The following is a 14,076-nucleotide window of genomic DNA, read 5'->3' on the forward strand; positions in this document are numbered from 1 at the left end:
GCCCGTTGTTCTTCATAAGGTATGCTAAGTTAACTGCTTATGTTTAGACCAGTGGCCGCCGACTAGCCTTTGTGTGGTGCCGGGCATCGGCTCAAAGGAGCCCGCAAGCGCTAACGAAACGCTCTCCAGTTTCTCCGCACCAACCTCGTTCCACCAAACCGCCCACTTCGTGTTCCTCACTTGCTCATCCCTGTCCCAATATCCCCAGAGTGCGGGGGAAACTTCCCGCCTCGTCTCTGCTCGTCCGCTTATGGGAAGGTGAGTTGTTATGGTCTGCGGAGGACTGAGTTCAAGGGCCAGAAAAGCTTAGTGTAAAGAATCGATGCCGTTGCCCCAAAACCCTCGGTCAAATCGAACCGAGAGCACCCCGGACGGTTCCCCTCTCCACAGCCACCCCCAACTTTCCCACCTCATAAACACAGGAATCCTCTTTTGATCCCCTCTTGCATCGTCGCGTCGCACGATTCCATGGCCGACGATTGCCACGTAACCGACGTTGAGAGGAGCCACACGCAGAAACGCCCGCGCCGCTCGCACAAACGCCCTTGTCTGCGGCGTTCATCGGGTCTTTGACTCTCGGTTTCCCGCCGATCGGACCGGGCTCTCTCCGGGGCGCCGCCACCACCGCTGCCGTGAGCCTGCTGTTGGGCGCCGATCGCTCAGGCCGATATGGATCTGACCGCACCGGCGCCGGCTTCGGGTTCGCAGCCCCCTGATGGCTCTGATGGCGACATCCCATCTTGTCAGGGCTGTCGGCGCCGCAAGCTCCGGTGTTCCCGCGACCAGCCGATATGTTCTCACTGCAAACGGTTGGGTAAGTTTCCTGGATGCCGCATTCAAGTCGAATATGGATCTAGAAAGGCATACTGACCGAACAGACTCGCCATGTGTGTACGATTTGAAGAAGAATAAGCCGGGTGTCAAACCCGGAGCGGTTGAGAGCCTGAATCGCCGAGTGGGTAAGTCTCACCCGAATCGGAAACCCTGCCAGTCGAGTCAAACATTGACTGTTATGAAGAGGTTTTGGAAAATGCTCTATTACAAAAGTCCAGTGACGGTTCTTACCCGACCTCAAATGGCAACGGCAACACAGAGTCGCACAGCGCGCCGGCCGAGTCCCAGAACGTGGTCGGAATACTCTCTTTGCTGGCGCGTGAGCTACACAAGCTCAATTCGAAGACCAAAACTGGCTCTCAAGCCGGCACACCTGAAGGGGCAGCTGAGCATGCCGTGTTCTCTCCAACAACGTCCAGCTCTTCCAGGCGAAACACCATCGACGGAGTCGAAATTGTCTCACATCCTCACAACCAACCAAGAAAGCGTCGGAGGGTCGATAGCTGCGGCAACCCCAACATCGATCTGGCCTTCCCCTTGGAAGACCTGGAGAACATCACAACAAGCCTGCCACCACCAGAACTTTTGGAAGACATCATCAATATCCATTTCAACATCATCCAGCCCTGGATTCCAATCCTTCACGAGACGCAGTTTCGTAGGCGGGTGCACGACCCGGAACAGCTGCCCCGCTTGGTGGTCGTTCTCCATGCCATGGTAGTGGCAGCTCTTCGATTCGTTGACAACTCAGAAATCCGACTCTCGACGCTTGAAGTTGAACGACGGACATCGCGGTCAAGAAACATCGTCATACTTAACGCAATGGATCACCTTTCGGTCGAGAATCTGCAAGCGCTGGTTATTCTAGCCTTCAACGATGTGAGTGCTTCCCAAAACACCTCGTCGAGGTGATCTCAATCAACATTACTAACATGGCCAAGATCGGCAACGGAGATGCGTCAAAGGCTTGGTCAATAGTTGGATCTCTCACAAGGACTGTCGAATACCTTCAAATGAGTATCGAAGCCGATCACCAAGACAAAGAACCTCTTCTGAAGCCGTTGCCGTCAATACCGCCACCCCAGAACTGGACCGAAGAAGAAGAACGGCGGCGAGTCTTTTGGAACATCTTCAACCTCGATAGGTGAGCCAGACTGATTCAGAACTTCTGTTGCTGTGTTACTAAACCCACCTTTCCAGATTTTGCTCCGTCACAACAGGGTAAGGCCTTGCATAAGTGCATGTAGAGCTGAGAGGCAGAATAATCGAACTGACTTCCGTAGATGGAATACCAGCTTAACGTCTGATGATGTCTATCGTAGACTTCCAGCCGACGGTGGTCTTTGGCATAAGGAAGAGTCAGTGATTACTCCCTTCTTCGGTATCTGGGATCGGTCAGCCGCCAAGATGGGCAACTCCATTGCCTTCTTACCAGCGCACTATCCTAGTCCGGAACAGACGGCCGACGCACCACCGCAAACCCCCATCACCGCTCACCCTCGCAAAGGTCCCAATACGGTCGACATGACCACAGTCGGGGCGTTTGCATACTGCATAGAAGCGACTGAGTCTCTTAGTAGAGTCACCACGTACTTTCTTCAACAGAAGATCAACTTCCTGGATAGACAGGAAGTCAGCAGCTGGCTTACTCGGTTCAAGGAGTTAGATCTGCGTCTAGTGCAGTACGTTTGAAGCCGCGCCTTCGAGATTTCATCATGCTGACAAGACTCTAGCTGGAAAATGTTCCTGCCTCAGAAGTGGAAAGACTCCAACATCTCTCGCCAACCCGCTCTCATTAACATGGACCCTAATCTCACGCTCGCACACATCACCCACAACACCTCAATGATTCTTCTCCACCAACGTATAGCTTATCCAGAGCCTCGTTGGTCTAACATAGTGAAGCTTCCTAGCTTCTGTAGCGCCGAGACGTGCCAAGAAGCCGCAGTCGAGACTACAACAATTACTGAGAAGTACTTGAAGTACACCCCCGAGAACAGTCCCGCTACCAGTCAATTTGCCTTTTGCGTCTTCATCAGCGCCAGAGTACTCCTCGGTAAGTGAATGTGAACCTGTAACACGATTATGCCCTAACGCTCCCCAGTCCATTGGCGGTACTACGACGCTGAGCTTGCCCCGGAATTCTGGACTCTGGTTGAGAGCATGGAGGAGATGGCCAAGCGCTGGGTCGGGCCCATCCTCAAAGAAAAACACGCCCAGTGTCTCGCTGGCAAATACGCCGCGCAGCTCCGCGACCTCCATCGCAAGTGTCAAGCAGACCCCCAGTTCACAGTTGATGTTTTGGGTTACTCCAGCGGCGTTGGTGGTCAGGGATGCAGTCCTGCTGCCCAGACGCCAGCTTTCAGCCACCAGCAGGGCAATGCCTTGTTTGCACAAAGCTCCAACAGGATGGCGCCGCCCGTCTCAAGTCCATTGGCACCGAACCAGACGATAGGACTATCGCAACCTCGGCCGCCGCCCATCTTCCCAAATCAGCAGCCGCAGGGCCAGATGAGGCAGGGCTCGATGATGGGTTCCATGGGATCTCCCATGCCGATGACTGGGTTTACCCCGAGAGACTCGGATGCGCCTGATGAGCTTTCTGCCATCTCGCACATGCTGATGGATCAAAGATTCATGGAGATGGACAGGATCATCAGTTTTGATGACATGATGTTCACAGCACAAACGGCGAACAATGGCAATGCGTCCATGCCAGTCAATGGCTGGGGTCCTGTTGATAATACACAGCTGGATTGAACAAGTGTTGAGAGAGTTCCCATGAGAAAAACGATTTCATATTCTATTCGTGATACCCTCATTTAGCCCGTACATACACAAAGCACTATGAATTACACCAATCCCATTTTCAGCAGTCTGTTGCCGAATTCGATCAAGTAGTAGTCACCGTAAACCAAGCCATGATCCCAGTATCTCTTGTGGTCCCGTGTGTTGTGGTTTGCCGTAGCGTTCTTCAAGATAGCGTCAAATGTCTTGCCCTCCTCGACGTCTGCGGTCGAGATCTCGCCATTGCTGAAGACGAACTTAGCCTTCTCCATCGCCAGCGAGAAGTCGAGGGTATCCTTCACAATTGTAATGGCCATATCCAGGTATCTCGCGCTCTCCTTCGCCAGACCCTGTCCCGCCAAGGCCTGGGATAGAACCAGCATACCGTTGGCGGCAATGATACCTGCGGATGAGTCTCTCAGAGGGAATTCCTCGTTCTCGATCGGCGCGTCAAAGTCCCAGAGCGGGACGTATCGGCCCTTCGTTCTGTTCTCGCCCTCCACGGGGAACTCGACAGACTTTGGTGACGTCTCTAGCCGCATGAAGAAGTATTCAGCGAGGCCGCGGGACACTTCCAAGAACTCCTCGTCACCGGTCCAAAGGAACGTCTGAGCGTAGCCAAGAATACCCCAAGCTTGGCCTCTCGCCCACGTCGACTCGGCGGCGTATCCCTGGCCCGTTCTTCGCTCCTTGATCTCACCGTCCTTGGGATTAAAGTTGACGACGTGAACATTGCTGTACATCTTCTCTTTGATGATACCTCTGGAATCCTTTTCGACGCGGAGGTTCGACTTGATCAACGTCTTGGCGTGTCTTGTTGCGGCATCCCATAGCTCTTGCTCGTCGGTGTGAGATGCAGCGTAGTAGAGCAGGTCTAGGTTACACATCGAGTCGATGATAACGAGGAAGTCGTCTGTCAAACTCGTAATAGTGACACCATGCTGGGTCAGCGCGTCCCATGACCGAATGGCTCCGACAGTTGAGTTGTACCGTGTGTAGAGAGCCTTGGCCGCGGTCACGATGGAGTCCAAAGCCTGCTTGTCTTGGGCAACCTCCCACCTTACTCTCATTGACGGCTGGATCATGAATGACATGTCGTGGGTATCCGTGCGCTTGGCTGTGGTGTGGAGGGGTTCTGACCATGAGGCACCGAGCGACCATAGCTTTGACAGCAAAGCCGCCTTGTCTTGCCCACCGGGCATGGTGTGAGGGAACTTGACTAGTCTCTCAATGAGGGAGTAGATGTTGCCTGGGAAGAAACCACACGTCCAGAAATCGGCCTCTCGCAAGATGTACTTGCCGGCTTCCGGGCCCGTCTGGAGGACGTACTCTGGATATGCCAAAGGAGGATCCTGTACGTTGTGAGAAACTAACATCTTGGGTTGAGAGCATTGCAACTTACATTGTTCACAAGCGCATCTGTCGCTGTTCGGAAGATTTTGGCAGTGACGTTCTCCTCGAACAAGCCCCCGACTTGTTCTCTAATGGGCTTTGATTGTGCCATCTTCCGCCTCAAGGTGGTGACAGACCTGCCTCCTGATTCTGAGATGCTAGTGTCGCTATCAGCATTGAGCTCGGTGGTGCTGTCAGACTCGGCATAGGTCACGTCCTTCGGGGATGAGACGTCATCCACTGGGATGGAGGTGTGTCCACTGAGATGCGCCATGTTGACAAAGATGATTCAAAATATTCTACTGTAATAGAGACAAAAGCTTTGAAACATTCACTTACGAACTAGGTGACCCTGGAACACTCGGGGCTAGAGTCTTATAAGGGCGTGAGTGCGAGTTAGATCAGCGTGAAAGTAAGCCGGAACTCTGTGTTGACGCCGGATGAAGGAAGCACGGTATCTTCGGCCTGTCGCTCGGGACAAGACGTTGTATTCTTCGTAGCGGACTTGCGGCAAGATCCAAGATTGAGGCGTTCGGTCGAAGCGTCGGGGAACCAAAGTCTGGTTGGAGCGGTAATCGGGTGGTGGTGCAGTCTCTACGCGGAGGATTTGTCGTCCGTACGATTGCCCGATGCCCGGAGTCGAGATCTTGACAGCTGTGATTCTTCCGACTTGGCCTTTTGGAGTCTAACTTTATTGCGAAGACAATTTTCATCACGTTCTCGAGCTTATATAACCCGTCACACTCCTTGATGTTGCAAGTTTGTCGATGCAGGTCAATGATCCTGATCTTAGGTGAAACTGTGCGACTAGACACAGCCGCCCGCCGGTCGGCGTGTAACTTCCTCGCTATGCTGCACGACCATCCATCCGTACGACTTCAGAGAATTGTAATTATTTTCACCATCTGGAGTCTCAGAACTTGAAGGCCAAGCTGTCTGCAGTTTCATTTGGGTTACTGTCTCTCTCGCAATTCGTCTGGGATGCAATTGGTGCTCACGAGCAGGGTTCGCTGATTGTCGGACTGCGGTGTTGTCCCCGCGAACAGCCCCTGCCTCCAAGCCGCAAACACCGGCACTTTCATTGGCATGATCGATTGATTGACATGACTGAAAACACGAAAACCAAGCTGTCGGTACAACTTCCTATGGACTGCATATACGGATAGCCTCCGCGGTGAATTGAGAGTCTAGGGACGCGGCAACGGTTTGACTCAAGTAGGTGCAGAATTCCAAGAGCTAGAGAGATAGCAACACCGAGGCGCGACGGCAACTCCGGGTGCTGTCAGCAAACCTGGAAACCAGGCATTGGAACATTTCAGGCCAGTTGCGCGGCTAGATAACAGCACATGGGACATATCATTGTCCTGCATATTCTCGTTATCCACCCAAACAAGTCCGAACAGCCGGCAACGGCAATGTTACCCGACAACGTGGTTCATCTGATATGGTCCATTCGTACTGAACCCCTGTGACGTGAGCAACAGTTCGGCTTGGCGGCTCAGCGGGAGTCTGGAGATCTCCACGTCCTCCACGCCATGCTGTAGGGCTGAGCAGCTCATTCAGCTTGACGCAACGCTCGGAAAAGATACCAAACGTCGCGATGTCTTCGCACGCACCGCGCTGTTATCAGGCTTGTCCGGAAAACCCCCACAGGCTGACGAAAAGTTTATCATTTAGCTCATTTCAATAATCCCGCTCATCGTCACGAATGTTACCCCAACCAGCTAGAAGAGATTAGTTGACCCCACAAAGTGGATGTTGCACGACGTCGCGGACGCCGCCGCCAACACCCGCGTAAACCTCTCTCACCTTGGCAAAGCCCAGTATCTACCAGACTGAGGTTCTCAGCACCGGTAAGCGAGTAGGAAGAACCATGATTAGCTAAAATGAGGTAAAGCGAGAAGTTGGCAGAGTGAGGCCCCTCTACAATCGCCGCCGACTTGTTTATAACGCGGCAGCGGCCCGGCCGCCGTGGGAAATGAATGGCCTCCTCCGTTCCCCCAGCTCTCGGCCCGTTCTTCACTGCCGGCAATCATACCTTCACATTGGTCTTTTCTGGCTAGCTGCAGCTCTATTCAGTTACTAGCTCCATCTCCAGTACCGTCAACATGAAGACCTCTATGAACCTCATCGTTACCTCGCTCGGGCTGGCCATCGCCCGTGGCGTCGCGAATGCCGCCCCGTCGGTCTACGCCTCCAACCACACTGCCGGCCCCGAGTTGAAGCACTGGCCGGCCGAGGCGGCCAAGGCTCTCAACACCATGATCGCGGCCAACGCCAACCAGAGCCAATACGCCGTCTTCGACATGGACAACACCAGCTACCGCTTCGATCTCGAGGAGTCGCTGCTGCCGTATCTCGAGAGCATCGGTGTCCTTACCCGTGACACCATGGACCCCACCCTGAAGCTCATTCCATTCAAGGACACGGCAAACCACACCGAGACGTTGTACAGCTACTACCTCCGCCTGTGCGACATTGACGACATTATTTGCTACCCATGGGCAGCTCAGATCTGGAGCGGTATTCCTTTGAGGGAGCTCAAGGAGCACGTAGACGATCTCATGGCTCTCAACCGTACCATTCCTACCACTTACTACGAGGGCGACATTATCACCCCCACCGAGGTCAGCCCTCCCAAGATCTTCACCGGTCAGGTTGAGCTCTACAACAAGTTGATGGCCAACGGCATTGATGTCTACGTTATCACCGCCGCTGCTGAAGAGCTGGTCCGTATGGTCGCTGCCGACCCCAAGTACGGCTACAACGTCAAACCTGAGAACGTCATCGGCGTCACCATGCTCATGAAGAACCTAACCTCCGGCGATCTCACCACCAGCCGTAAGCAGATCGAGGACGGCATCTACAACGAGGAGGCCAACCTGGACCTCGTTATCACTCCCTACCTCTATACTCCTGCTACCTGGATGCAGGGCAAGTGGGCGGCTATCCTCACTTACATCAACGAGTGGCAGGGTCCTATCTTGGCTGGTGGCGACACCCCCGCTAGCGACGGCCCCATGATCTTCCACGGCGTCAATGTTGCTAAGGGCGGCATTCACCTCTGGATCAACCGCAAGGACAGCGCTATGGCGACCATGAACGAGATGATTGTAAACAACACTGCTGCTCAGAAGGCGAACAACCTTCCCGTCACCGCGGACAAGAACTGGGTTATTGTTACTCCTACGGAGATTCAGTAAATCTAGGAGCAAAAGCTAGACACAGCCGCAAAGGCATAACAGAACTAGATGATCAATGTAATGTTTTATCATGCCATTTACCATCAGCCTTCGTCTTTGGTACTTCTAAGATTGTACACATGTCGAATTCGACCACCAGAACTACCAGCGCAGAAAGATGGCTTGCAGTCTGGGGCCATTGAAGACACCCCCAACCCATAAACTTGATTAAGCACTTGCCCTCACTCATGGCCACCCTCGTTTCTAGTATACCACACGGACGGGCATATCACTCTCTGCAACTCGAAGATTGACTTTACACTGCCCAGAAGAGTCAAATCTGAGACGGCCCAACAATCAAAAGAGGAAGCACAGTCGCTGAGGGCAAAAATATGGACGATCTGGGAATCGAACCCAGGACCTACCGCATGCTAAGCGGTCATTATACCACTAAACCAATCGCCCATTCTCTGATCTAGCCCGGACTTGAACCGGAGACCTTCAGTGTGCCACGTGAAGCGCAAGATGCGTTCACGATGTTAGACTGACGTGATAACCAACTACACCACCAGACCATGTGTTTGTTGCAAGGATCATGCGATTGAGGACTTCATTAACCTGCGGGTCTGCGTGTTGTGGGAAAGGCCCAGCCTCTGTGGGGTGGGAAGACTTTTATCCACCCAGATGCAACCGAAAGCAGTTAAGCATCGCCTGCTTCTCGCCAAAGGGCGGCAGGTCGGCTCTGAATGGGAATAGAGGATCAAGCTGATTCAAGAATGATGCGCAATAGTAAAGTTCATAACTGTCCGGAGCTAGAAAGCTGTTGGACATTTGAGAAGACTGTCCTTGTTGGCGCTCGGTCTAGTCCAACTTTGCCAAGTCCAGCTGCCATGGGTGACTTGAAAGTGCTCCGGAATTCTCATGGCCCAATCAGTCCACCCAGTTCTTCGCTTTCCGTCTTCCCACCTCCTTCCACAATTTTTTCTAGCTCTAGCTTGCCCGTTCATGGAAGTCATGCCCCGGGAAAGGACCGCAGGCACGGGGTTTGAAGCCTGTAACATACTTCGCAGTATTCTGTGCCGCAAGCTAAACCAAGCAGGCCCACCTTGTTTGCTACATGTTTGCAGGTGAAGATAGCAGCTCAGCAAACCAACCAATGTCACAGGTCCAAAAGGGCGCCTTTGCACGAAAGCATCTTGGCCTGCATGCTTTTACATGGTTCTAATCACTGCCGAGGCCAGTCAAATCGCCCCAACGTGACGTTGGTTGTTGGAAGGCGGAAACTTTATGTTCTCATTCGTCAGCGAGACAGCCATTGTGCCAGGTGATCAAGCGGCACAGTGATGCTGAAGAATCTGGAAGTGTCTGTGTTGGAACTGCCGCTGGCGTTTAATCCGGTTCCTCCGGCGTTCTACTGAGAAAAGGTGGCGGGTTTCCCTTATAGTCGTGGTCGTTACCCCCTCATGAATTTCTAAATTGTTGGAAATCAATCTTTCCAGGTGTTGATTTGGTGCAGACTCGCCATGGGGGTCACACTTTTGCACCCCGAAGATGAATTCGATCGAAGGGCCATGGTCATGGCATTAGTTGGAGCTGCAGGGGTTCTGGTAGTCTGCAACGTAAATTCCACTCTGTCTGACAAACGTCAAGTATCCCCAGCTGATTGAAGCAGCTCTTATTGCAGTACCTCAACTCCCCTCTCAAGCATATTCCAGGTCCTTGGCACACACGATGCTCAAGACTGAGCTTGAAGCTTAGCCGGTTGACTGGAACCCGCATGACATACGTACACCAGCTCCACGAAAGGTACGGAAGCATTGTCAGAATTGCACCAAATGAATTATCATGCATCGATATCCAATCAGTTTCCCAAGTCTACAAGGTTGGTGGCGGTTTCGAAAAGGCGCAATGGATTGGCGACTACGCAACGAAGCTTCCAGCCCTATCTCTGTCCATGATTTTGAACAGCGAAGAGGCGAAGCAGCGGCGAAGGCTTTTGCAGGGCTCCTTCGCCATTACATCCCTACGAAAAAATTGGGAATCGACTATTAGGAGTAAAGTTGAGCTTGCAGTCATGAAGATCAAGACAGAGGCTTTGGCGGGCTCATCAAACTCGCACAAGTGGTGGACGTATATGGCCGCTGATGTCATCAGCCAGCTCTCATTTGGGCAATCATTGGGGGTGCTGGAATCCGGAAAGGTATGAAAGAATATTTACCTATCCTTAGATATTACCGAGATACTGACGGACTAACCACATGTATCATGTTGTAGAGTACCATGTACATGCGAGCCATTGAGAATGCTCTAATAGCGGATGTCATCCAATGTGAGATCCCATTCCTCGCCTCTCTATCCCAACTCATACCTCGGTCACTGCTTCAACCATTCTCTCGGCAGCTTGAGCAAGTCAGACTTGGTGGTGCAGATGGCGTAGCGAGTGTCAAACAGCAAGGTCCATCATCAGCCCAAAGTATCTTTGCGGAGATGATTGCAGAATGCGATAGTGAAGGTCGGACTTGGTTGACAAAGGAGGCCGTCGGTATGGAAGGTGCAGGTATGATGGTTGCAGGAACAGACACAACCGCTGCCGTTTTGACCTATCTCATCTGGTCGGTGTTGAAACAGCCAGTCCTGCAGGAAAAGCTTGAGAATGAGATTGCACTACTCGGCGATAACTTTGACGATAAACGACTTGAGGCGTGCCCCATACTAAGTGCCGTCATAGAAGAGACCTTGCGCTTATATCCCGCCGTCCTCTCATCTCTACCAAGACTTATTCCAGGAGGGGGGACCACGCTGTCATCGCACTTTGTGCCTGCAGGTACTGTTGTTTACAGCCCAGCCTACAGTCTGCAGCGCGATCCTAAGGTGTTCCCGGATCCTCATCGGTACGATTACCTAGAATATCCATCTGAAAAGGCACTAGCTAACTTGAGACTGTCTAGATTCGATGTTGATAGATACCTTGACCCGACCAAAGTTTCCCTCCAACAAAGGCAAGCATACATCCCGTTAGGAGCTGGGGCCAGAGTCTGTATCGGTCAGTATCTGGCAATGATGGAGCTCCGGCTTTCCACTGCCGTATTCTTCAAAAGATGTCGTGGGGCAAGACTAGGCCCAAACATGCCAGCCGACAGTATGAAAATGAAGGATTACGTCCTTCTATCGCCGAAGAGGAAGCGATGCGACATCACCTTGATTTAGAGAAGCAAACCCAACGACCGTCGGCTTCTAAGGATATTTTCCAAAGAATTTCTCTTAGCATGATTTCGATGTAAGTTGGGAGAGTTCACAGAGCACTGGCTTTTTGACAATGAAATATCTTAGTACAAATACCGCATACCGGTTAGCTTAGTACATTAATTAGCCATATTTGTCTAAGAGAACACCTGCTCATCATTGAAGCATCTTAGAAACTTCCTGTCAATCGGCCACTCGTTCTTTTCAAGAATAAACGCTTCTATCTTACAGACATATTTTAATGGTCGAGGTTGCGACCACATCCAAAGCCAACTCATTCTAGATTCGCCAAGGTCGCTGGATACAGTCTGCCAAGGAGTAGGTATTTTCCCGACCTACGCTAAGTCAGTCACCTTACCCAGAGGTCGATTTCAATGATAACCTAAATGATTTACGGTAAAGCGCCACAATTATGGCCAAAGGTACAGCCCCTAACAGATTATGACGTCCTTGAGCCGAAGCCGGCGTCATCGCCTAATAGCTAAGTTTCGAAAGGTTACAAAATCTCGGCATCATCACTAGCACATTCAACACCCCACTAGTATCATTTGCCTTATTATCAAGCTCTCCTGGGTCTTGGATCCATTTATACTGCATCCACCATCACCTCGGCTATATTGCATGTAGCCTGCGGCCCTCTTAAACACCCTTGAAAAGATTGGTCTACTGCATCATCATCAATTCATTATTTCAATCCGACGATACGAAAACATGGCTCCCCCAGATGACAACCTAGGATTCAAATATGCGGTCATCACCGGTGGCGGTGGTGGCATCGGCAAGGTGATGGCTCAACACTTCATTTCCAAAGGCAAAAAGGTCATCATCGCTGGACGCACAGAATCGAAACTACAAGAAACAGCAAAAGAGATCGGGGCTGTCGACTATTACGTGCTGGACACGGGCAAGGCTGAACAGATCCCCGAGTTTGTCAGACGTGTTACCAAGGAACACCCTGACCTAGACTGCCTCGTCAACAATGCCGGGGTGCAACGTCCTCTGGAGATTCTCAAGGACGACGATTTCCTCTCGAAGGCTGACCAAGAAATCGACATCAACATTCGAGGCCCGATGCATCTGGCTCTAGGCCTGTTACCACACTTTCAGACCAAGGAATCCGCACTCATAATCAACGTGTCGAGTGTACTTGGCTTCGTTCCATTCTCCATCATCAACCCCGTCTACAACGGCACCAAAGCTTGGCTGCACTTTTGGAGCATGAATCTTCGCACACAGCTCAAGAACGGCGGTTCCAAAGTCAGAGTTGTAGAAATTGCGCCACCGACGGTAGCAACTGACCTGCACCGAGAGCGATCGGATCCAGACGACAACAAGAAGGAGAATAACCCGGATGCTCTCACCGTGGATGAATTTATGGAGGAAGTTGGTAGTAAATTGGAGGACGGTGTCGAGACCATCGGGCCGGGGATGGCTGGAGAGGTCATTGGCAGATGGTATGGTGCGTTTGGTGAGCAATACGCAAAGGCGGCTGGGAGCAAATAGTTAGATCATTCCTGAAATTGAGCAGATTTCACATAAGTTACCTAGATCTTACTTCTCAACCCGAAATGGCATCCCCTATTACTGGGGATATGGACGACTCACTGAAACTTTGCACGGAGGACCTTATGACGGACAATGCGAAACGGTGCCCAGAAAAAGTATCAGGATATTCCGTTATGATACGGGCCAGTCAGTCGCAGGTTTCGTAAGAGCACATCTGATTCGTGAGCTGGCTCAATCACCACGTAGTGCGAGGTAGGATCATTGCGCCAACGACGTATTGCCCGCACACTTCTGAAACCCTCACATCTCATAATGGATCACCAGTGCGCTCCTTGCGCAAGTTTCACAACCGAGGCCTTGGCTGAGCCTGCCTAGGTTGACTTCCAAGATCACGGGTCTCCTGAAAAGGCATTCTACCGACACCATGAATCGCACGACGTGTTACCACAGGTCACAAACGACAGCTGCAATTTATGTCAACTCATTCTTGAGTGCTTTATACATAACCCCTGCGATGAAGCATAGCAACCGTGATAACGTCGGTCATCATAGAGATTGACTTGCCATATCACAGAACCATTGTTGAAACGTGTACCAACATTGCATGAATGCCTGAGGGGAGTCTCTCTTTTGTATACAGCACAATGGTACGATTTTCGCTCCGTCACTATACTTGCAGGTAAGGCAATAAGCAAACCTCAGAAATATTACAACCAAGTTGATAGCTATGGGCGCCAAAGTCGACTTGATTGCACTTGTGGTAATGCTGCTACCAGCCCAGTTATTAGGGAGCATACACAACGCTAAAGGCCACCCCCGATGAAAGGCGCGAAAGATCAATACGTTCCTCTAAGTCACTGCTCTGGTGGTGCAATCTCCCCTGCCCTGACGGCCGAAACCTTAGGGCCTTTTCAAGACTCCATCGCCGTCAAAGAGCTTTCTCAGAATTTCCAAGATGCCATCATGATATCTCGCAGTATGGGATTTCGTTTCTTTCGGATAGACTGTCTTTGTACCTAATAAAACCCCGAGTCGGATCGGAAGAATGAGTTCTAAAGAATGAGGTTGGTTTACCGCAACTCCACGGTTCAATACAATTTTTGCTATGGTTTCAACAGAAAGTAGAAAAGGT

At 51.6% G+C, this 14,076-nt stretch overlaps 5 protein-coding genes across 5 annotated transcripts; 4 read left to right on the plus strand and 1 right to left on the minus strand.

The window, feature by feature from the left end:
• Positions 1-669: 669 nt before the first annotated feature.
• CABS01_15324 (uncharacterized protein) lies at positions 670-3,594 on the plus strand (the record flags this gene model as incomplete). Its single annotated transcript, XM_060548659.1, has 8 exons — positions 670-814; positions 879-959; positions 1,019-1,713; positions 1,776-1,978; positions 2,035-2,055; positions 2,118-2,516; positions 2,568-2,890; positions 2,939-3,594. 8 exons carry the CDS (start codon positions 670-672, stop codon positions 3,592-3,594), a joined length of 2,523 nt encoding a protein of 840 aa, XP_060391926.1.
• Positions 3,595-3,686: 92 nt separating this feature from the next.
• Positions 3,687-5,287, minus strand: CABS01_15325 (unsaturated glucuronyl hydrolase; the record flags this gene model as incomplete). The annotated part of the gene is made up of 2 exons (XM_060548660.1): positions 3,687-4,973; positions 5,024-5,287. The coding sequence occupies 2 exons, from the start codon at positions 5,285-5,287 to the stop codon at positions 3,687-3,689; spliced, it is 1,551 nt and encodes a 516-aa protein (XP_060391927.1).
• Positions 5,288-7,121: 1,834 nt separating this feature from the next.
• On the plus strand, positions 7,122-8,216 carry CABS01_15326 (phosphorylcholine phosphatase; the record flags this gene model as incomplete). Its single annotated transcript, XM_060548661.1, has 1 exon — positions 7,122-8,216. One exon carries the CDS (start codon positions 7,122-7,124, stop codon positions 8,214-8,216), a length of 1,095 nt encoding a protein of 364 aa, XP_060391928.1.
• Positions 8,217-9,718: 1,502 nt separating this feature from the next.
• On the plus strand, positions 9,719-11,402 carry CABS01_15327 (cytochrome P450 3A17; the record flags this gene model as incomplete). Its single annotated transcript, XM_060548662.1, has 4 exons — positions 9,719-9,814; positions 9,868-10,395; positions 10,470-11,086; positions 11,144-11,402. 4 exons carry the CDS (start codon positions 9,719-9,721, stop codon positions 11,400-11,402), a joined length of 1,500 nt encoding a protein of 499 aa, XP_060391929.1.
• A 747-nt stretch (positions 11,403-12,149) lies between these two features.
• On the plus strand, positions 12,150-12,941 carry CABS01_15328 (short-chain dehydrogenase; the record flags this gene model as incomplete). Its single annotated transcript, XM_060548663.1, has 1 exon — positions 12,150-12,941. One exon carries the CDS (start codon positions 12,150-12,152, stop codon positions 12,939-12,941), a length of 792 nt encoding a protein of 263 aa, XP_060391930.1.
• Between the last annotated feature and the right edge of the window lie 1,135 nt (positions 12,942-14,076).

Source organism: Colletotrichum abscissum (genome assembly GCF_030869225.1).
Source record: "Colletotrichum abscissum strain IMI 504890 chromosome Unknown Scaffold_65.1, whole genome shotgun sequence".
NCBI classification, from domain to species: Eukaryota; Fungi; Ascomycota; class Sordariomycetes; order Glomerellales; family Glomerellaceae; genus Colletotrichum; species Colletotrichum abscissum.